Here is a 24,733-nt window from a genome sequence, read left to right as displayed (position 1 = left end):
CATACATGTGCACATGGATGCAGACGGACACACACATACACACACACACACACACACACACACACACACACACACACACACACACACACACTGCATGTTCACTTTTATTGAAACTGGAGGAATTTCATTTCATCTGTTGCATGCTTTTGAGGTGCTGGGTGAACATGGATAGATGCACACACTGACAGAGAAAGCATGCATACTCTACATAAAAAACAGCTATAACCAAGAACTCAGTCAGAGCAAAGCACTGTGATATGGCAGTGTTATTCAGTGCACCACTGTGGCAAAGAACAGTTGCTTTCATGCGCATCTTCTTCCTGCCAAACCACCAAAGACAGCCACCTATCATGTGTAAGATCTATGTGATGGTAAGTGAAAGCAAACTTGGCCAAGTTGCTACTCTTACATTCACTGAAACCATGACCCCCTAACACAGGGTCTATATCTTTTCAACAAAACAGCCTATCATCCAATACAACAACCTCAAACTTCTAACCACGAAATCTAAAAACATCGAAAGCTCAGAACAGCACATTTTTACCCTGGGAAAAATTCACTGTTCCGAGAAACACACACACAACACAATCACACCAAAAAAACAGCAATCCACACACATACACTTAAAATCCTACATCTAACCCTACACTAAACTGTACTATCTATCTATCTATCCACTATCCTTAACCCAAACCCTAACCCTAAAGTCCGTCACTATCGCACACTCACCTCACCCGCTCCCTAACCCTAACTCACATACCCCGTCCTAACCCTAAAGTCTGTCACTATCCCACACTCACCTCACCCGCGCCCTAACCCTAACTCACATACACCACCCTAACCCTAAAGTCTATCACTATCGTACACTCACCCACGCCCTAACCCTAACTCACATACCCCACCCTAACCCTAACATCCACACAATCGCACACTTACCTGAACCCAACCCGTAACTTTCCACTACAGTGCTGAAAATAGCGAAGCCACAGAAACGGACAACCAAATTCTTTCCCTAGGAATAAATTCTGTTATCTGCAGCTTCGCTATTTTCACCGTTCGCTGTTTTTGGTTCGATATTAGACCATTCGAAGTATTAACATCGATGATCTAATATAGACCCCTAACACACACACACACACACACACACACACACACACACACACACACACACACACACACACACACACACACACACATAACTGCAATGCTGATGATATTTATGCTAGAAAGTGAAATAAATTATTTGCAGCATGTTACTGTTATACTACAACACACACACACACACACACACACACACACACACACACACACACACACACACACACACACACACACACACACACACACACACACACACACACACACACACACACACACACACACACACACACACACACACACACACACACAAAAGCCATAGCAATACTAGTTTTACACTGATTTCAGCAACACTAATACTGCCACACCAGATCAGTGACTGTTATTAGCAGTAGTCAAACAGTAGTCGGGGCAAGTCACTTTTATTTACCTCACTGAGGAGTAATGCATTCCTGTCACTGCCACTGATTTCACAGAATGTTCCTGATTTTGCATCATAATTTTGTTCTATCCCTTATAAAAAGTTTGATTTGCTAGTAAATCATTCAAGATTATAGACAGTCAATAAATCCAGACATCATACTTTCAAACTTTCTATTGCCCAGAAAATGCATGTTGATGCAAAATACATTATTTTATTTACTTATTAAGTGAATTTGATTAATATTAAAAAAATGTTCATGATTTTGAGCTTTTATTCTGCTATTATTTTGGCTTGAGCAAAGAAGTTGAGAGTTATAGTATCTGGTGTTCTGCCAATATTTATAAAACTCCCTGAAAAAAAAAACATTCCTGCAGATCAGTAGTATCAGCTCTTCTTAAAATCCAAGGTAACCACTGAGATGAGTCAATCTGGGGGTGCTGATCTCTAGCACTTACCTTGCTAATATTCATTCACTGAATATTGACCTTATCTTAAAAGGGTCATATTAGAACCCTGTTTCAGATAAAATAGGTGATCGGAAAATTAATGATCTCTTTTTTCTCCTTATTTTTCTTGAAAAAGCAACACCTTTGTGGAGCCCCGACACAGTCAAGGATAACTGAGGGATCCCCTGCAGCCATGGGTACTGCAGGTGCCTAAAGATGCCATGATTTTAGTTTTCCATGAAGACATGCCCATCAGCAGGATTTAACTAAGTTAAGGACATTATGTCAGTGGTAAAATTACTCATCTGGTTTATTAAGTACACAAGATTGCTGCACTAGCTTTTGTTGGTTTGATAAAAATGTAACAAAATATCAAAATAAGATAATTTTCTGTGTCTGGGGGCCCCCTCTGGGACCAGAAGGTGACCACAGGGTTTGCTGATGCCTAAAGCCAGCTATGGTCTGAAGCTACCATTTTGCTTCATAGATGAACCAGACTGAGTGGATAAGGCTCCCTAAGTTACTATGAACTGCAAGGCTCCAGTATAGTGTGCCACAGAGAAAAATATGTTTTTGTTCTTGTTCTTCCACCATAGAGAGTTTGTGGGCAGGTCAGTTTCACAATGGGAAAGGTAGATACCTGGCACAAGCTTGCCAGGATGGTGAATGATGCCAGTGGCATCAACCTTTCTGATAGATAGTGGTGGAAACAGTGTGGTAACTGTTGGTCATCTTGTGTATATTCAATAAGATGATGAGGCTGGGTGTTCATTTAAGTAGTTTATTAAATACAAACACATCAGTGTGGAGAACAGTAACATTAAACTAAACTGACTACTACACACATGCATGCTTACATCTCAGCTACTCACTACAAAATGGCACTCTTACTTGCACGTGCTCAGTACTTATCTGTACATGCTCACTGAGTGGAATAGCTCTGAAAGGAACATACACACTGATCTACAGCAAGCACTGATGAAACCACAATAACCTGTTTCAGAAGTAGGTGGGAGGGATTAGGGAGACAGTGTAATATAAAGACTGACATGTTTGTTAGCACTTTTTCTCTTTCAGTTGTGTTAGCTGGTGTATATGTACTGAGTGATGCATGCTATACAGTATTGCAGTGTAGTATGTCACAGAAGGCAGGAACAACTTCGCAATGGCAGTGTGCATATGCCATGCTTATCAGTCCATTGTACAACTGCACTTGTATGTATACCTTATGTGTGTGTATTAAGGTATTTTCTTTTTCTTAAGTAGGTCCAGCTGTGGCGGATCAGTGGAGAGCACTTCAACCTTTACTGGTCACTGCCTGCAGTGCTGGATCACCAGTAGCTGTCAGGTATGCCTCTCAGCAGGAGAATGAAAGTCGCGCTGCTGAATGTGATCTGGAGGGATCACAGGTGGCCTCTCTGGTTACTTCTCTGGAGGGAAGCAGAGGCTCCTCTTCTAACAGTAGCCCAGAAGTGTATTCCATCATCTCCTCAAATCATCAGTGAAGGCTGGTGTCTGCCAAGGTGCATCAACAACTGGCTGACAGCCTTGGCCAGCTGGAGGACCTTCTGGTGCAGATTTTTGAGTTGTATGACTACTAGCCCCCAACCACTGGGGCACTGGAGACATAGCCAGTCCATGACATTAGCCATGGAGGTGATAAATTACTAGTTGTGCTGTGTTACCCTCTGGACTAGAGTGATATTCTTCCATGAACTCTGCCCCAGCATCATTCAGGTGTTTCCTCCCTAATGTGTCTTTCCACATAACCTGTTCATTGTCCATCTCTCTTCATCATTAGCTGTCCACCTTATGTCTTTCTATATCCATCCACTATCATCCCACATCTTTTGCATCTTTACTGACCTTCTCTTTCTATGTTTTTTATATTTGCTAGTCTTCCTCTGTTACTTTCTCCCCTCCCTCTATCTCACCCACAACCATTCCTGGCCATCTTCCCAGCTACCCTTTTCCATATATTACTAATGGGGTTCATAAAATGCCTTTCCTCTCCACCAGCTTTCATATCTTATTGAATAGCTTTGTGCATTTGCCTCTGTTTGTTATTCTTTCCTTTCATACTTTCTTGCTTCCTTCATGTATTCCACATTCATATCACAACTGGGGTTGGCACTTTGCTGTGTCGACCCTCAATAAGCATCCAGGACAACCATAAATGGAGGATATGATGTGCTTCATTGCATGCATAAGCTCTCTTGCCACTAGCCTGTTGGTGCTGACATGTGGCACATGAGTTATATGTCTGTCTGTAGTGCTACTGCTCCACTGGACATGCACAGGGTTGCTCTTTCCCTTAACATGGCACCTTTGTTTTACTATGCTGTCCTATCATTGATATGTTAGTGGTATGCAATCCCTAATGCATATCTTAGTAACTGTCAGTCACATTGCTGTACAGGCTATATGACATTTAGCACTGTGCAGTTATAGTTTCTGGAAGTACTTTTAGTATTAAATGTTTCTGTTATTCATTAAAACTGATATAAAGCTTGTCCATATAATGCCAATATCAGTTTGGAATAATAGTCTTCATCTGAAATAATCATTTTACATAAAATATAAATGTCTTGAGAATACATTTTATATGACAAGACATTTCTGTACATTGTAGAAACAATGTTGTGCAAAAAAGTGCAAGAGATAATTCTACATTTAGAATTTTTGATGATCTGCATTCAAAACAGGAGAATACATTCACAGCAAGAGGCCATGTATTAGCATTATGACACAGAGTAACCTTAGTGAAATATTTTATTAATGTACCATTTGTAGATTTATTTTATTCACATAATATTGTCGTAAACAGCTTGTCTGGCAACACAGGACCCAGAATAAACAATTAAAAGTGTAAAATAAGTAAAATAGCTTTTATTGAACAGTAAATAATCCCAAGCGCTTTCGCTCGGTTATTACCGAGCTTTATCAAGGTAACAAAAATAATAAGCAAGTTAAAACGATTAAATGCATTCAAACATATCACATGACCATGGTTAATCAGCACAGTCGAATTAATTTAAAGGTCCCTGCTCCAAATGTTTTTACAATACGTTCGATGCCATGTTAATAAAACATGAAACAATCAACAGACCTCATGTAAATGGCTACTTGCTACTAAAAACCATGTCGAAAGGTTTAACATGGACCCAGAAAATCCATAAAGGATTAATATAAGTTCATCATACTGCACTAAAACAAAATGCAAAAATAATTACATGTGTAAACCTAAAAACCTTAACCTTACATCCTTAAAAATGGAAAAAAATTCTTGTATGTACATACATTCTATGTGTGAATTTTCGGGTACATAAATGTGTAACTAAAACCCACAGGTAAAAAAATATGGTAAAAATCATTGTGATAAAAAACAGTTGTATGTTAAAAAATATATATGTGTGGGATTGTATACTAAACAATATACATGAGAAATATGTGTGTGTTTGGATGTTGTTTATACCGTACTGTTTGGAACCAAATTTAATGTAACATGTAAGGTTCAATATACCACAGTTAAATACATCTGTTGGACAGTACAACTATGATGTACTAAATTTCTAACTAAAAAAATACTATTAAATAGTAATCACAAACCAAAATATGTTGTGATTCAATCTAATCAAACTGGAATTAACATAAAACAGTTTCAATTGATAAATGTTAAGTTGAAATTAATGCATCAAGTTAGTAGTATTGTGGGTGTTATAAATGGGCCTTCCTCAACCTCAAAACACTGTTAATATTAATGTTGTCATTCAACCCAGGGAATCTTCCTGCGTTCAACCTAAGCTGCCAAAATAGTTCACGGTACTCGTGTCTCGTTTCCCAACTACCTCCCCTAATGTCTGGAACAACTTGTTCCAAAACCATGAATTTAATTTGCAAGTTCTTACAAGTGAGGGAGTGTTTATAAAAGGCATTGCTCTCTTTGGCCTTGGCAATATCATTAAAGTGTTCGTAGACCCTTTTTCTTAACTGTCTTTCTGTTTTGCCCACGTAGAAACTGTTGCAGGATAAGTCAACAGATTGGTTTCGTCCCCTGGTGTTAGCAGTGGGTAACAGCATCCATTCCTCACTGTTTCTTTTTTTTTTTTTTTCAATGATTTTTATTTTTATTTTTACATTAATAAATGTCACAAAAAAAAAATACATCTTCTTACATGACTGTGTATATATATACATACACATACAGCATACACACATAATACATATATATATATATATATATATATATATATATATATATATATATATATATATATATATATATATATATATATATATATATATATATACATACACATACATACATACACATATATATACATACATACACACACACACACATACATACATATGTTATACACTGATGTCAAATACCACAATATCACAGATATATGGCATACAACATATCTATTTTACAATGTACATACATGCTTTAATTGTTAATATATATAGTATATATAGACAGTATATAGCATATCCATATTATTATTTATTATCTGAATCTGAACTTGTTTTTCTGTTTTTCCATTATAGTGTATTTCTAAGTTGCTGTGTGATACTGTCATACATTTAGTCACACCCACATATAAACATTTCTCAGTACAGTTTTACATACAAATATCTATTACAAAATATCAACACTTTTTAGAAAATATACACATTATAACTCAAACATATGCATACATATATATATATATATATATATATATATATATATATATATATATATATATATATATACACATAAAATATGTATATATAAATAAATATACTCATACATATGCACAAAGCATATAAACATCTACGCACATTTAGTTTTTCAAAAAATCTATTTTCAAATGTTAAATATGCTCATTTAAACCTGGTTTATAAGTGGCCCCTAAATTCACTATCGGTCTGTTGAGTCACTTGTGGAGTTACTTGTTCCTGCTGCTGCTGTATGGCAGCTAACTGCTGTAAGTGATGTTGCCTCCATTAAACTTGAATTATTTGGATTGCCATATTGAATATTTATGCTGGACTTTTGGTGGTGTGTATTTGTTTTGGTCCATGCATTCTGTATTTGACTGCAAGCACCAGGATTGTTGGGTGGATATATTTTTTCAGAGTGCTGCTTTTTATCTTTGGCTTTGATTCTGGAAGCTGCTTTTTGTACACTGGATTATCCTATGGCTGCAGGAAGTGATTTGTACTTATCTGTAGTGAATCTTTCGCTGGATAAAGATGATGCTACAATTTTGGTGGGGTAGCAGCTTGAGCAGTCGAACAGGAACAAGTGTAGAGGTGAGTCGCAGCTCTGAAATGGAGCGTTTGTTCCAGGATTTAAATGTTACTAACAGAAAATGATGTTCTATAGTGTGCCATATCAAACTTTTGAGGGCATATATAGAGGTGGACATAATACCGCGTGTACTATGAGTATATGTTGAACCTGGTATGGGCAAAGATGATCAAGAGTTCATGTTTTATGTCAAAATGGCGCTCTATTCAGAATACAGTTTTTAAACTTTTCCTTGAATTTGTGATAACTTTTTATGAGAAGTCCTTAATTGATATTAAGGGCAAATTGAACTCTAATTTAGAGAACATTCAGTGTTTTGAGCAGCACAGTGAGTATAAAAGATTGTATGATAAGTATATTGAAGAAATGAGTGCTTTTGGAAAAGATGCTAAAGCTAGGAAGTTAAAGAAATTTAACAGAGGTGTTAATGACTTTAAAAAGAACATGGTCTACACTTGGAAGGTAAATAAACGAGCTGTTAGATTTTCAAGGCCTGTAATTAAATCGAACAGATAAAAGAGAAAAAGAGTGAGACCTATTTTAAAATCCACTCATGGTCCTGATCCAGTAACTGATTCTAGTGCATCAGATTTTTCTTCTAATGCACTGAGTACTGACACTGATAATGATTTGTGTGAAATTTTAGTCTGCTTCTCCACTACGTAAAAAGGCCAGCGTGAAGACAAGCCCTTTAGAAGGGCTGGAAGAAAACATCAGAAGTATAAGAGTGGATACCATCGAGAAAGCATTCAGAGATTTGACAAAAGTGGGAAGTTTAGCAATGAAAGTAATGCTGTTGAACTTTTTACTGGTGATGAATGTCATACTGACATACATGACGTTAAACATATTAGTGGGAATGAACATGATTTAATAGTGAACCTAACAAACACTAGTTTGACAGCTGGTGAAAAAAGTGTACTGAATAAAGAGCTGAATTATGTTCCATCACATTTTGTGTCACAGTATGATATTGATATGAATGTTAAAAACTTTTGTAGGACTTTAAATGTGAAATATTTTTTAGTAACAACTGTGAAACTACATATGCTGTACCTGCCAGTTTTAAAGTTAAGAAATCTTCTTTTAACCCTCCATACCATTCTAGAGTGAAGCATTTTGAGGAGCTGGTGTTAAAAGATGTACATATTAATCAAGCACAATATTTAAACATCATAACAACAATTTGTCTAAAACTGAGTGGAAAAGTTTGATGCAACATAGAGAGAGAGAATAAGGATTTGGTCGTGCTTAAGGCTGACAAAGGAGGGGCTACAGTAGTTTGGGAAACAAATGAATATACTAAGGAAGTTTTAAGACAGTTGGGTGATGGCAGATATTATTGTATGCTGCCTTTAGATCCTATTATGGATTATGGATTTTAAATGTAAGATTGATGCAATACTCTTACAGAGTAAAACTGAAGGATCCAGAGGGAAATGAAGAGGACGATCCATAGGCAAGCATGTTGAAATGGCTGATAAATACCCCTTTCAAAAGGAGTACACAAGCCATAGAGCAGCTACCCACACAAACTTTCAAGAACCAGAATAATAACTCTGAATAGGGACCTCTACTCACACAAACTTTCAAGGACCAGAATAATAACTCTGAATAGGGTCCTGTTATAGGTGAGGCACCGAATAGAAAATCTTCTCCATTGGTTAAAATACGATTTCCTGGCTACAGGATTTCTTGCCTCCTTTAGTACCTGCTGCACATCCTCATGACAAGGTACCTAAAAGGCATTAGAATTCAATCAGCCAAGCAGTTAATTGAAATTGTTTGAGAATGGGGTGTATCAAACTTTCCCTGTCTTATATGAGTAGATCCAGTCTGTGGTAATTGTCCTTTGCTGATTCCATAAGAAGGGAGTAGCAGTGATAGCTGGCCAGAAAGGATTCACCACAATAATTTTTGGGTTCTTCTAAATCTTCAAAATATCTCAGGATATCAGTGGAAATGCACACAGGAACATTTCTGTCCATAAAATTGAAAATGCATCTGTTTTCTAGGCCTGCCTGCAAGGGGTTCTGGTACAGAATTATGTAGTTGTCTCTTTTGAAATGAGGTAAACAGATCTATTTGTAGTATTCCTCACAAACTGGATCTATTCCTGATAGACCCGCCTCTTTTAATTTCCATTCAAGATGGTCTGTCCTGGTCCTGCTTAGACTGTCTGCCACTATATTTTGTTCTGGCAGAATGTATGCGTCTTGGTGGGTTATACAATGCTGTAGAGCTAAGTCCAAGTCATTACAGCCAGTATGTATAGGGGTAAGACCTCGCACCTCCCTGTTTGTTAATGTACCACTTCACTGTGGTATTGTATGTAATCAGCTATAATAATCCCAGGGACCATAAGATATGTAGAGATTTTATAGCATAGATCGCTGATAACATCTGTTTAATATTTTTTTGCTTTGATCTGTCTACACTGTCCCACAGGCCTCATAGCCCCCCCCCCACAGGGCTCGTAGCCCCCCCATAGAATCTGCTCCCCATGAAAAAAACTGAGTCATCTTATCGCCTTCACTAATGCAGCTCTTTCTTGATGAAGCCCAAAAGTCGAATTTGAAAATACTTGAAGAGGAAAATGTTGGATCCACATGTTTTTTTAACCTGTATGTATAACCTGGCAAGAGGAATCACGAAAATTATAGAAGCCATGAACCAAAGAATCCTGAGATATTCCCTAGCTGAAGTGTTGGACTAATTGATGAAGAAAATGAAAAATTGCAGATACAAATTTACCTTTTGCTTTGAAGAGATGATCAAGTCAAGGAGGATTTTTGAACACTTTTCGGGAAGCTCATCTTGCTAAGGAGTGAAGAAACCCATGTTAGGGACTCCTGGCATCTGGCAAAAGACTCTACAAATATTAGTAAATCATAAAAATAAGAAAAATGTGATGATAAGCATCTTTTAAAATCTAATGCAATCATAAAACTCAGAAGGGGAATGACTGGTAACAGACTCAACTCCTTCATTCTTTGAAATCAGAAGCATTCTGGAGAAACAGCCTTTTTTCCTTGAGTCTAAAGGCCTGGTAGTATGACTCATATGATAAGCATGTATAGGAGAACCTGAGGAAAATGCTCTGTTTGGTTCAGATGGTAGAATTCTACTGAAAGGAGGTATGTGTATCCAGTGCCAAATGCTCCTGAACCAGTATTAGTACCCAAGAGTCTGAAACAATCTAAATCAACGAAAGGTGTCCGGCACAATGAAGGTATTCCAAAATTCCAACAAAGTGCAGGCAGATCAGCCACAATGTATACTAAAGGCTCTTTATTACATAAAAAATAAATAAGAAACACATAAACACCAAATCAATGTTGATTAAGCGCTTTCGTCTCCACCAACGGAGACTTCATCAGAATAAAGCAATAAGCCTCGACTTTCCTTTTATATTCTCCTAACATCATTAGATTAATTAATAAATCCATTATACATTGAGGCCATTACCTTGTTAAACCTTGCTCCATTTAAAGCGACATTCATGCATCAAAAAAATTTTTTCCACAAACATATTGTAATACATTGCTTTGTTAGTGCATAGGACATAGTTCATCTTAGTATAGCATAACTGGTCAGTTAATCCAATATTTAATACTTAGTACTTCATGATAATAATAGCAGCAACATCAATCTCCTAAAAATTTTTTTATATAAGGGAAAGAACAATTTTGAACAGTATGTGAATGAACATGCAAGCCTAAATTGTTTACCTCATCTAAAAAGTATAATGTGAACCCCGGGGCCATTTTTAAAAAATATAAATGTACCAGAAGGTAAATTATTTATATACATGTAAAAAGTATATATGTATATATGTAAAAAAATGTAATAAAATACTTGTAACAGTATAAATATTTTCATATTAAAAATAAATAAATATACAGTGTAGTGTAAAAAATATATAATATATAATATAGTATAAAAACTGTATTTGGATGTTAAAAATATTAAATGTGCATATATATATATATATATATAAAATACATTGTTACACCTATATAACATTTATATATATATATATATATATATATATATATATATATATATATATATATATATATATATATATATATATATGTGTGTGAATAATAATAAATAATAAATAATAAATAATTACAACCATACTAAAATATTTAATTAAATAGGAAAAAATGTGCCAATAATAATTAAGCATATTTATAATAATTGTGTACTAGTTTGAAAGGCATTGTTGTAAAACTGTATCACTAAAAACATGGACTAAAATGATCATGTTATTGTAATACTTTCTCCACATTTCATCATTTTGGGGTCCATGGCCAGGATCTTGAGTGCTGGAGTGATGGATATGTGGTCATTCAACCCTTTTCCACAACTCGCATCCAGCCTCAATTGCCAAATCATCTCTCTATACTCTACTTTAGTTTCCCAATCACCTCCTCTTTCTGGGTACCCCACCACTTCAAGCACCCAGAATTTAAAGTCAGCCTTTGCACATTAATGGCATGCCTATATAGTGCATTGTTCTCATTGTGTCTATTTATGTCTCTAATGTGCTCATAAATTCCATTTCTCAACTGCCTTTCTGTTTTCCCAATATAATAATGGTTCAGATGGTAGAATTCTACTGAAAGGAGGTATGTGTATCCAGTGCCAAATGTAATGCGCCTGAACCAGTATTAGTACCCAAGAGTCTGAAACAATCTGTTACCAAAGAGAAAGGCTGAGAGCCAGTCTACAGGACCAACTTAGAGATATAGGACCAGGAGGGGAGAATGAATACTGTCCCTTTTTCTGAAAGGATCCCAATTTTTTATTGCTCCCCTCTTGTCCTCTCTTTTTTGTTTCCTGTTTGTCAGCCGATGGGCAATAATGATTGTTTTGTATATTTTGTAAAGAAAAAAGCAAAGGGTTTGTAAGATTTATAATCTGGGGTATGAAAAAGCTCAGCAACTCCCTGAATTAATTTCCCTCTGTTATCAAACTGTTTGAAAACCTGAGTAGCAGCAAAGCCAAACAAAACCTCCTTGTCTGCATTAGAGTTTAAAATCTTAGACTTTACCTCATCCAGAAACTTTTCAGTGTATACCTAGGTATATTTTCTTGAAACAGTAGCAGTAGTACAAGCCCTAGACACAGTATCTGCAGAATCATACAGATTCTTCATAGCATGTTTAGACACCTGAGTCAGATTAGAAATTATAAGATTTACGCAGGATTTACCTTCTGAAGGAAGTGTGGCAGAGCAATCCCACAAACTGTCAACACCTGAGAGAAATGACTGGAAAAAGTAAATTCTCTTCAGAGGTTTGTGTAATACCTTACCTACTTATCTGCAGGAGTAGAGTTAGTATTAATAAGTGTTCTGCCTTTTTGGGGGGGTAACAAAAGGTTGGGGGGACAGGGTTATTGCAGGCAGCATCTAGCACATCCTCTAAGGCTAGCGCAATAGGATGAATGGGTATAGTATGAGATAAATCTATGTATAGTGTATCATAATATCTCCTGAGTTTAGGGGGAACGTCTGCTTCTTCCCACAAAAACACATAATTCATCCTGGAACATGTCCTACAAAAGGGAAGTTCCTCTAATGGAGCTAAAGAGAACAAACTTTCCTCTGAATCAGAGTCTTGGGCTTGAGAGCCAGACAAAGAAATGACCCTATTTATGTCTGTGCCAGAATTTTCTAACCTTTTTTCCTCAGGAATGGTTTCTGTTCTCCAGGATAGAAAATATGCAATAAACACCTGGCTAAAGTAAGGCAACTATCCTTATGAACAGACAAAATATCTTTCGATGATCAATGTCTAGCCTTTAATTTCCTTTTTCTAGGGACATTCTGGGAGGAAAACCAAGAAAAGGAAGGCATATCATCTAGAGCAAAAGGTCTCTTACTCGAGCCACCCCAAGAGGACCCCCACCCCCGGTTGACTCCTGCACCTAAATTAGATGCCTCCTATGTGCACATTGGATACTGGAAAATCAAAAGAGGACTTGTCTGACCCCCATTGTATAGTGGCTGGCAAGGCTACACCAGAGAGATTCAAGTAAACCAGTAAATGGTCAGAGGAGCCAGCAATTGCCACTACAGAGATCTCTACCACTGGCTGAGGCACTGACTAGGCTCATACTGAAAGCAAAGACTCATGATTCAACTATTTTTTCCTTTGTAGGTAGTTGGAAGAATGAACAGCAGGACCAGTGTAAGAATCTGTGTTGTAAACGAGGAAGAAGCCTGATTTCTGGTAGGCACTGCTGGGAAGAGTCATTTGGAATGTAAGTAATCAGACAAGTGTTCACAAGTAGCACACACATACACACACACACACACACACACACACACACACACACACACACACACACACACACACACACACACACAAAAGTTATCACTCCATGGAACTGAAAGGAATTCCATACATTAGATTGACTAATTGATTCTGCTTAGAACACTGCAAACTGCAGGTGAGAGCCACATAGCCATTCCTTGTTTTCACACTTCTTTAATAAACTGCATCCAGCAAGCAAAGGGACAAAAAACCTATTCAAACCCAAAATATGTACCCATTTTATTTCCCAGAAATTTGTCTGTGTACCTCTCCTATTCACATTTTATTAATGGTGTCGAACATTGCAAAATTTCCAGCCTGCTACAATGTGCTAATGGTTCCACTCTTCTATGCATACCCACAAAACAGTTATTAATACAATAGCCATTCCTAAAATTGAGGCTCCTCTAGTTTCAGTTAACATAAAACTTTGCCAATACTAAGGCCATGCTTTTCACCCCACACTGAATGGAATATGTATGACAATTTACCTATGGCTTATTTCCTTAGTTGAAATATCTACTGTCATAACAGAGGAATACAAACACCTAGAGTACTGATTAACAGTAAGCTAAATTATCTGTAAGTGCTGTGTCGAGTCAGTCATTTAGCTGTTAGAACATTTGCATAACTTGAAAGATTATATTACTAACTGTTCAAAACAGCTGCTAGGATATCTGTGCAAGTTAAAGGATTATATCACTAATGGTACAAAACTGCTAGGACATCTGCACATGTTAAAGGACTGTATTACTAATGATGCAAATCAGCTGTTAGGACAACTGCATTAGTTAACCGGATTATATTACTAATTCTAAAAAACAGCTTAGGACACCTGCATTAGTTAACAGACTGTATTACTAATGGTACAAAACAGCTGCTAGTACATTTGCATAAGTTAAAGGATTACATTACTAATAGTAAAAAAAAATCTGCTAGGATATATATATATATATATATATATATATATATATATATATATATATATAAAGTAAAGGAAGCAACAGACCACAGCTGTAGAAAATGCAAAATAGTTTAATCCACAATGAACATAGAATGGTGAGCGCTTTCGTGGACCAAGCCACTTCATCAGACATTGAAACAAAGTATAAAATTCCTTTATATATCATCCTACACTCACTAATTGGGACCCCACCTTAATTTAAAGACACAGGTCATTTCATGTGCAAATGAAAGACAGCATATAAAAACAGTATAAAAAACAGCTATATGAAACAACACATTTAAAAGCATGAGCCAACATTTTTAAAAACTAAAACACACGAAAGGTATATTAATATTTCACTTTATCAAATCTCCTCCTAGGAGAATAGGCTTGATGTTCATTTTGTCATTAAGTCCCCTGCCCATACTGGCCCTGAGTCTCACAATCCATTCAGGTTCTTTCGTCTCAACTTTCAATTTCACATCACCCCCCTGAGGTTGTCCACAACTCTGTCAATGGCCATGAAGGTGAACTATGTGTATCACCAAAGGTTCCTACATGTCTAGCTAAGGCATTCGTCTCTGCCTTCCTCCCTATATCATGGAAGTGCTCCCGCATGCGATCTCTCAACCTCCTGGTCATCATCCCTACATAGAATGATGCACAGACCACACAATGGGACAAGTAAACAATGTTTGTACTATTACAGTTTGCAGAGAGTTTAAACTTAAACACTCTATCCATATCAGGATGCTTGAATTCTCCACTACAATCTATATACATACAGAAATTGCAGGCTTTACAGGGAACGGTACCACCTTTACCCCCACTAACAGGATCCTTTGCCAGGCCATATTGTGACCTAGGTCCACACAGGATCCTTTTCAAGTTCTTTTTATTTTTGTATACAAGCTTTGGGGTATCACCCACTAAATGTTTAACAGCATCATCAGCACACAGGATGTTCCAATTCCTGTGAAAAATGTTTTGTGTATTACTGGAGTAAGTTACTGACATTCTCATTTGTCCATCCAGAGTCCCTGCCCTCCGCACTGGCCGTTTACCATCAGAGAAGTATGGTCTACCCTCTGTGCTCCTACATTCCATTACACCCCTCAGAGTGTCCTGAAGTTCAGTGGGGGCATAACCCCTCTGTGAGAACCTCATTCTCAGATCACCCAACTCACTTTCAAATCTATCCTGATCGGCTGTCAACCTAGAAGTCCTCAGTCCCTGCCCCCTCACAATGTTCTTAAAAATGTGTTGGGGATGCATGCTGTTTCTGTGTAAATAACTATTTCTATAGCAATCCTTTCTGTGTATTTCTGTTTTAAATTGTCCATCATCCTTATGTATAACCTTCACATCCAGGAAGTCAACTGTACTGAAAGAGCTCTTCATGGTGAACCTCAGGAAACTGGTGCATCTATTCAAATGTGAAAAAAAGGGGGCAAAAGTAGACTCATCTCCCTCCCACAAGATAAAGAGGTCATCTACAAACCTCATATAGAATTTCAAGCATTTGCCATATTCTCCCAACAGAAATTCCTTCTCCCAGTGGGCCATAACAATATTGGCGTAGCCATTGGCACAGGAAGTGCCCATGGCCACGCCATCCAACTGCTTGTACAGTGTGCCTTCAAACAAAAATAAGTTATTTTCCAAAATGAGCTCCATTAGAAGAGATAAAAAATCAACACATCGCCCATTGTACAGCCCATCTTCCAGCAGGTATTCCTTAAAATATTCAACCCCACCTGGTTGGGAATAACAGTAAACAATGACTGCACATCCATCGTAATGAGCAGCAGCCTATCATCACTCACATACGTGTTAATGAATGAATATAGATCTCTCAAGAAATTTTCTGTATCTAACAGAATAGCTTTAGAGTGCTTGCACAATGATATTTCCATTTCTATAAGACCAGCGGATAAAGGGGGATCTATGGTGGTAATGGATTACTCCTATTATAGGGACACCATGCTTAACATGTTGAATGATATAAAGTTTTATCGTAAAGTGGATTTTCAACAGGTACAGAGTCGCAATGACTCTATATATAATGCTGTATTTGAATGTCTACAGTGCAATGTTATTAGCATTGATTTATTTAATTATTTTATTGTTGAACATCCTGTGGTACCTATAATACAGGGTCTTCCTAAAATTCACAAAAAACCCCTGGAACCACCAATGAGACCCATTGTGTCAGGGAGGGACTGGTCTATGGAAACACTGTCTATCTACGTAGAGCGACACCTGAAACTTGTCCTGAGGAGAAATTCTATTATTCTGTTAGATACAGAAAATTTCTTGAGAGATCTATATTCATTCATTAACACGTATGTGAGTGATGATAGGCTGCTGCTCATTACCATGGATGTGCAGTCATTGTTTACTGTTATTCCCAACCAGGTGGGGTTGACTATTTTAAGGAGTACCTGCTGGAAGATGGGCTGTACACTGGGCGATATGTTGATTTTTTATCTCTTCTAATGGAGCTCATTTTGGAAAATAACTTATTTTTGTTGGAAGGCACACTGTACAAGCAGTTGGATGGCGTGGCCATGGGCACTTCCTGTGCCAATGGCTACGCCAATACTGTTATGGCCCGCTGGGAGAAGGAATTTCTGTTGGGAGAATATGGCAAATGCTTGGAATTCTATAGGAGGTTTGTAGATGACCTCTTTATCTTGTGGGAGGGGGATGAGTCTACTTTTGCCCCCTTTTTTCACATTTGAATAGATGCACCAGTTTCCTGAGGTTCACCATGAAGAGCTCTTTTAGTACAGTTGACTTCCTGGATATGAAGGTGATACAGGAGGATGATGGACAATTTAAAACAGAAATACACAGAAAGGATTGCTATAGAAATAGTTATTTACACAGAAACAGCATGCATCCCCAACACATTTTTAAGAACATTGTGAGGGGGCAGGGACTGAGGACTTCTCGGTTGACAGCCGATCAGGATAGATTTGAAAGTGAGTTGGGTGATCTGGGAATGAGGTTCTTACAGAGGGGTTATGCCCCAATGAACTTCAGGACACCCTGAGGGGTGTAATGGAATGTAGGAGCACAGAGGGTAGACCATACTTCTCTGATGATGAACGGCCAGTGCAGAGGGTAGGGACTATGGATAGACAAATGAGAATGTCAGTAACTTACTCCAGCAACATCAAGCTTCTACAAAACATTTTTCACAGGAATTGGAACATCGTGTGTGCTGATGATGCTATTAAAGGTTTAGTAGGTGATACCCCAAAGTTTGTATATAAAAATAAAAAGAACTTGAAAAGGATCATGTGTGGACCTAGGTCACAATATGGCCTGGCAAAGGATCCTGTTAGTGGGGGTAAAGGTGGTACCGTTCCCTGTAAAGCCTGCAATTTCTGTATGTATATAGATTGTAGTGGAGAATTCAAGCATCCTGATATGGATAGAGTGTTTAAGTTTAAACTCTCTGCAAACTGTAATAGTACAAACATTGTGTACTTGGCCCATTGTGTGGTCTGTGCATCATTCTATGTAGGGATGACAACCAGGAGGTTGAGAGATTGCATGCGGGAGCACTCCTATGATATAGGGAGGAAGGCAGAGACGAATGCCTTAGCTAGACATGTAGGAATCTCTGGTGATACACATAGGTTCACCTTCATAGCCATTGACAGAGTTGTGGACAACCTCAGGGGGGTGATGTGAAATTGAAAGTTGAGACGAAAGAACCTGACTGGATTGTGAGACTCAGGGCCAGTATGGGCAGGGGGCTTAATGACAAAATGAACATCAAGCCCATTCTTCTAGGAAGAGACTTGTTAAAGTGAAATATTAATATACCTTTGGTGTGTTTTAGTTTTTAAAAATGTTGGCTCATGCTTTTAAATGTGTTGTTTCATATATGCTGTTTTTTATACTGTTTTTATATGCTGTTTTTATATGCTGCCTTTCATTTGCACATGGAATGACCTGTGTCTTTAAATTAAGATGGGGTCCCAATTAGTGAGTGTAGGATGATATATAAAGGAATTTTATACTTTGTTTCAATGTCTGATGAAGTGGCTTGGTCCATAAAAGCGCTCACCATTCTGTTTGTTGTGGATTAAACTATTTTACATTCTCTACAGACGTGGTCTGTTGCTTCCTTTACTTTTTATGCATTTGGATTATTTTTTGGAAGTGCAGTTTACCAGTATCACCTGTTTTGTACTTTACTTGGATATATATATATATATATATATATATATATATATATATATATATATATATACATACATTACCATGCCAGTCAGCACATCAACCAATGAGTGCTATCAGACACTCATTGTTTCCATAGCGGTTACGGTTTTTACGGGGTTGGGATACTAGCCCAGTACCCAACCCTCCCCCATGTATACACATGGGGTTGGGCACACCATACTCTTACTTATGGCCAATTTAGAGTGTCCAATCCAGTTACTGCATGTCTTTGGAATGTGGGAGGAAACCTGAGCACCCAGAGGGAACCCACGTGAATGGAGGGAGGACATGCAGGGTCTGCACAGAAGACACCCTAGCTGAGAAATGAACCGGAGAACTGTAAGGTGACATTGCTAACTGCTGTACCACTGCACCACCCATATATATACATATATATATATATATATATATATATATATATATATATATATATATATATACATACATACATACATACATACACAGATCTACGAACTGGTGCATGCAACCACCACAGTGCATGGACCAAACCAAATGCACAGAGCACACAAACTCAACTCCAATTTGAAAAAAAGAATTCCAAGTCAGGAAAACTACTTAATGCAGAGGAAGAACAATTTAAAATGTTGCAGAGATATTCAGCAAATTTTCAGCAAATATTCCACAGAAAAATGTTAAGCTGCTCAACACAAAGATGGTAACCAGTAACTCTGCTACAAACCGGTTTCACCCCCTGGCATCATCAGTGTAATAGTACATCCATATTCTGATGTTTCTCTTAAATACCAAAATCTTAACGCCATATCAACCCTCCGATACATATATACTCATATATATATATATATATATATATATATACATATATATATATATATATATATATATATATATATATATATATATATATATATATATATATATATATATATATATATATATATATATATATATATATATATATATACACACACACACACACACACACACACACACACACACACACACACACACATATACATATATATATATATATATATATATATATGAAATGTGTTAAGGCCTAACCATATCAGAGAGAAGAGCAGGCATTTTGGAGACAATAATGCAGCAGTCATACCGCTGGTATCATCATCATTTGTGGGAAGGAGTGGTAAATGCTTTACTCATTGATATTTACAGGTTAATACATAGTATGTAAGTCGTATCTTAATTAATTCATTTGTTTGTCTAAATACTATAAGGACAAACTTATTTTGTCTGGTGTAATGACTGTAGCTAAGCACCATGAAAGGGTCACTTGACTAATAGCCCAAGTTTAAAACAATGGTTTTATATCTTCTGCTCTTTATTTCTTCAGTAATTTAGTATCTCATGTGGAACCTAATATGACAAGCTATACAGTACCTACAAAGTAACCGTCTTTATAGAAAAAATAATTTTTAGACTTAGGACCTCACACTGTTTATTTATTTAATTATGTATTCATTTATTGGTATTTGTTTTTATTTAATAACCTTATCCAAGTTAATTGTCAGTTATCTGGATAAAAGCAATGCCTACTTAATTAAGCAGCATATAATGAAACATTGCTTAAGTTTATACTTCCTCTTCTATTCTTTTCCAGATTCCATTGATTGCCTGAAGTGCCCTAAAGATGGTTGGCCTAATGAGAGAAAAGACAAGTGCATAAAGAAAGTAACTGAGTTCCTTTCATATGAAGAGCCTCTAGGCTCTGCACTGACTGCCGTTTCCATATTCTTAGAAACAACCACTGCCATCATCCTAACAGTCTTTATAAAGTACCACCACACACCTGTTGTCAAGGCCAACAACCAAGAGCTTAGCTATTGCCTTTTATTCAGTCTCATGCTGTGCTTTGTCTGTTCATTCATTTTCATTGGCCACCCTACACATGTGACATGTATGCTTCGCCAAAATGTATTTGGCACCATTTTTACATTGGCTATCTCTTGTGTTTTAGCCAAAACTGTTGTGGTGGTCATTGCCTTCAATGCTAGCAAGCCAAACAGCAACCTGAGGAAATACACAGGACCAAGACTGCCAAAAGTTTTAGTTATGCTTTGTACATCTATTCAGATAATAATATGTGCTTCTTGGTTAATTATTTCTCCTCCATTTCAAGATGAAAATGCTGCTTCTGAAACAGGGAGGATCATTATAGAATGTAATGAAGGCTCACCTATAGCATTTTGGTACATGATGTCTTACATGGGCCTTTTAGCTGTTGTAAGCCTCGTAGTTGCATTTCTGTCCAGAAAGCTCCCAGACAGCTTTAATGAGGCTAAATTCATCACATTCAGTATGCTGGTATTTGTTTGTGTGTGGTTGTCATTCATTCCAGCATATCTGAGCACACAGGGGAAGTATACAGTGGCTGTGGAAATATTTGCCATTGTATCCTCTGGGGGAGGACTGTTGCTTTGTATATTTGCTCCTAAGTGCTACATTATTCTGTTTAGACCAGATATGAACACCAGAGACTATCTAATGGGAAAGGGTGCATTTAAGAATAGTAAAGATTAAATTAAACATTTCTGAGCGATATAAGAGGAATCAATTGGATGTTTTATTTATTTATTTATTTATTTATTTATTTATTTATTTATTTATGTCAGATAAATGTTAGTGCAGAAGTCAGGTACAAAAAGAAATACTTTGTTAAGTTTAGAATATTCTGTTATTCATTTAGTTCTAATCATTTATCAAAACGTTAATGATGGCACTTACTACTCTGTTCCAGTAAGTTTTTCTTCTTTTAGCAATAAATGATGATGATGATGATGATGATGATGACAGTGCAGTCGTGCAAGTATAAAGCTGAATGCAAAGTCAGTGATTAATAGCCATGTTCCATCATTTTAACCACAGTGCTGTTGCTGGCATGTTAATTATGAAACCATACTTATACTTTCTTACCCTAGTGTCACTTCAAACTACTTCACCTATATCTTATCTAGTAGGAAATCCTATGAAGGTTCAACCACACAAAAACAACCAGCCAAACCTTCAAATAAGTTGTCATTAAATAATTTGTTTGCAGGGGAGCATTTCCCATAAGATCTATCCTTATAGCTCCACTATCATAAAATGCACTCAGGAGGCACTCAACTTTTAATGGTGTTTCTGGTACCTTGGCAAACAGCCTTCAAGAAATAATATAAGCCACCAGCCATTCCCATTTTATGTCAAACTGTGGGCTATCATCAGAGTTGCTAGGGACAGGTCGTTCACATCACGTGACTCTTCAGTCTCATCTGGATCTGAAATACAGGCTGGGAAGAAGAATGTTTCGTTTGTGGACATTAGGCAACTAAATGAGATGGGACAATCACTGCAGAAGGATTTTCAGTCCAAGGAGAGAGGCCAGAGTTGGAAAAATCATGGTTGCAAGAGGAAATAGTGAAAATGAATTTTATGGCAATTTAGTGAAGAAGCTACTGTGGACATATCTTGGGTGGCATATAGTAAGTACTTTGATAAACAAACTGTGACTGATGTTCATTTTTGTAGTAAAAATGAAGAAAATAGGTATGCCACCATTACTAAAGACCTTGAAAATGTGCTGCTAAAGGGAAGCAAGTTTGTTTCTACTTGTTTTCCGTCTTTGGCAGATGTTATTTTGGACATTAAAAAGTTTTGTAGAAAATTGTATTTACAAGTGCATTTTGAAGAGAAACAAGCACTTGTTGAAATGGATAATGTTGAAATGTTTGATACTAGATTCATTGCTTGACATGTCTATATATGAAAATGAATTGGTACATATTTTTCTGAAAATGAAGGTGAAGGGGAAGTAGGTTATTTTACTGGTTATGGGAAATTAAAGGTGCCTCACTTTTCTTATACTAGTGCTTTCATTCCCCTTAAATATTCTAAAATTGTTCAAAATTTTGAAAGGGTATTATGTAAAAAAGTGAAAGTTTGTTAGATCTAGAAAAGTGTATAACTTATCTAGGGATGAATGGGATACTTTAAAGTTATGTAGAAGTTCAGAATGTGATGTTAAATTTTGTCAGGCTGACGGGGGGGGGGGGGTAACTGGGTGATGTTTTCCAAGGAGAAGTATGATAAAATGGTGTTTGATTTGTTAGCTGGTCCAGAATATGTAAAATTGGCAAACGACCCCAGGAAACATTACAACAGTCAGTTAAGAGAAATTTTGGATAAAGGGGAAATACTTGTTTTTTTCACAGAGAGGGATGTAATTAAGTTCTATGTTAAATAACCCAAAGACCCAATTTATATGCCATCCCTAAAGTGCACAAGAATCTAAATGACCCCCCTGGTAGACCAATTGTGGCGGGTGTGGGGTCATTTATGCAACATATTGGGATTGTTTTGGATTTCCATTTAAAGAACCATCTATCTAAAATTCCTTCCCATATTAAGTGCACTGCTGATATTTGTCAAGAAGTGAAGAAAATTCAGTGGTGTAAAGATTTTTACTGGGCTACAGTAGATATTAAAGCTTTATACACCGATATTAAAAAAAAAGGGGAATAGAAGCAATCCTTTGGATGTTAGAGGAGGGACCACATACAGCCTTTCTGGTGGAAGTATTGGAATTTTGTTTAATGCATAATTATTTTTGTTTTGTGGGTGATAATTTTTTGCACAAAGAAGGCACAGCGATGGGGGGTTCTTTTGCCCCCAGATATGCTATTATCTTTATGGCCTTTTTTGAGAATAGATTGATTTATTCTACAGAATTTTTTGCAAAGAATGTTATTTTGCTTAAGCATTGCATTGATGATTTAATTTTTATATGCAGGGGGAATTTGGATGAGTTTTCTGTATTTATTGATCAGATAAGCCAGATTGAACTGGAGCTGCAGTTTACTTTTACTGTGGATAGAAAGAATATACAATTTCTGGATGTGGAATTGTATGTTAAAGAAGATTTGAAGGTAGAACATAAATGCCATGTGAAGCCTACTGCAGTTAATAATTTTTTACAGGCCAGTAGCATGCAGCCATCACATCTTATGGAAGCATTGCTTATGGGTGAATTTAAAAGGAATTATGAGAATACTTCTGATAAAAATTTGGTAGAAGAAGAGTTCATGAAGGTGGAATGGAAATTGTTGTAAATGGGTTATTCTAGTGTTAGTTTAAAAAAAGCTAAGGATAGTGTGTTAAGGGGGGGGGGCAGCAGCTGTGGTAGGAGTCATAATAGTTGTGATGATTTTAAAAGGCATCATTCAGATCAGGAAACTGATAGGCAGGACAAAGTATTGTTTTTTTTGTTACCAGATTTTCCCCAGTATCTGATATTTTGAGGAGGTCAGTGAAAGATTTGTGGCCAGTGGTATTTGAAGATGAGCAATTAAAGCATTTGTTCCCTTCACGTTACATTTTCATGTCAGAGGTATTTAAATGTAAGGGAGTTGTTAGGTTTCAAGAAGGTTTCTTTCCAGGGGGCTAATATGGTTCCTTCCCTTGTGGAAAAATTAATGGTTAATTATTTCATTCCATGGCAAAGTTTTCATGTGTTTCTTGTGGGGTGGTTTATATTGTAAGGTGTGGGTGTACTCCTGTGAGGTGGTATGTTGGACAGACAAAACGTATGGTAAAAGTTAGAATTCTTGAACATCTGGGACATATTAGAAATAGGAATTTGGATAGCCCAGTAGCTGAACACTTTATTGCACATGGGGGCTCTGATGTTAGTTTCTTCTTTAGTGTGTTGGCTACACCTTTTCTTGCTAAGGGTTGGGGATTTTTTAGCTAGTTTGTTAAAAATGGAAAGCAGGTTTGTCCTAAATTATAATACTTTAAGACCTAAAGGTATGAATCTGGATGTGAATTTAAATGTATGTTATAATATTGCATTTATGATGTTTTGTAACTTATTGTATATGGGAAAATATTTTACCCCTTTTTAAGGGTATGTTTGTTTAAGCAGGTTCTTGTAGGAGATTATTGGGTGATGAGATGATTGTTTAATTG

The 24,733-nt window shown here is 36.8% G+C and overlaps 1 protein-coding gene across 1 annotated transcript in view; it reads left to right on the top strand.

The window, feature by feature from the left end:
* LOC122803805 (vomeronasal type-2 receptor 26-like) overlaps positions 1 to 21,308 on the top strand; it is a 189,640-nt gene extending 168,332 nt beyond the window's left edge. The window contains exon 5 of the mRNA XM_044073490.1: positions 20,388 to 21,308. Coding sequence (XP_043929425.1) covers positions 20,388 to 21,307 — 920 coding nt within the window. The 3' untranslated portion in view covers position 21,308. The remainder of the gene's footprint in view (positions 1 to 20,387) is intronic.
* Positions 21,309 to 24,733: the final 3,425 nt, after the last annotated feature.

The sequence above is a fragment of the Protopterus annectens genome, chromosome 6.part0, assembly GCF_019279795.1.
Source record: "Protopterus annectens isolate FY-2018-M chromosome 6.part0, PAN1.0, whole genome shotgun sequence".
Lineage (NCBI taxonomy): Eukaryota > Metazoa > Chordata > Ceratodontiformes > Protopteridae > Protopterus > Protopterus annectens.
This window is presented reverse-complemented; position numbering and strand designations above follow the sequence as displayed.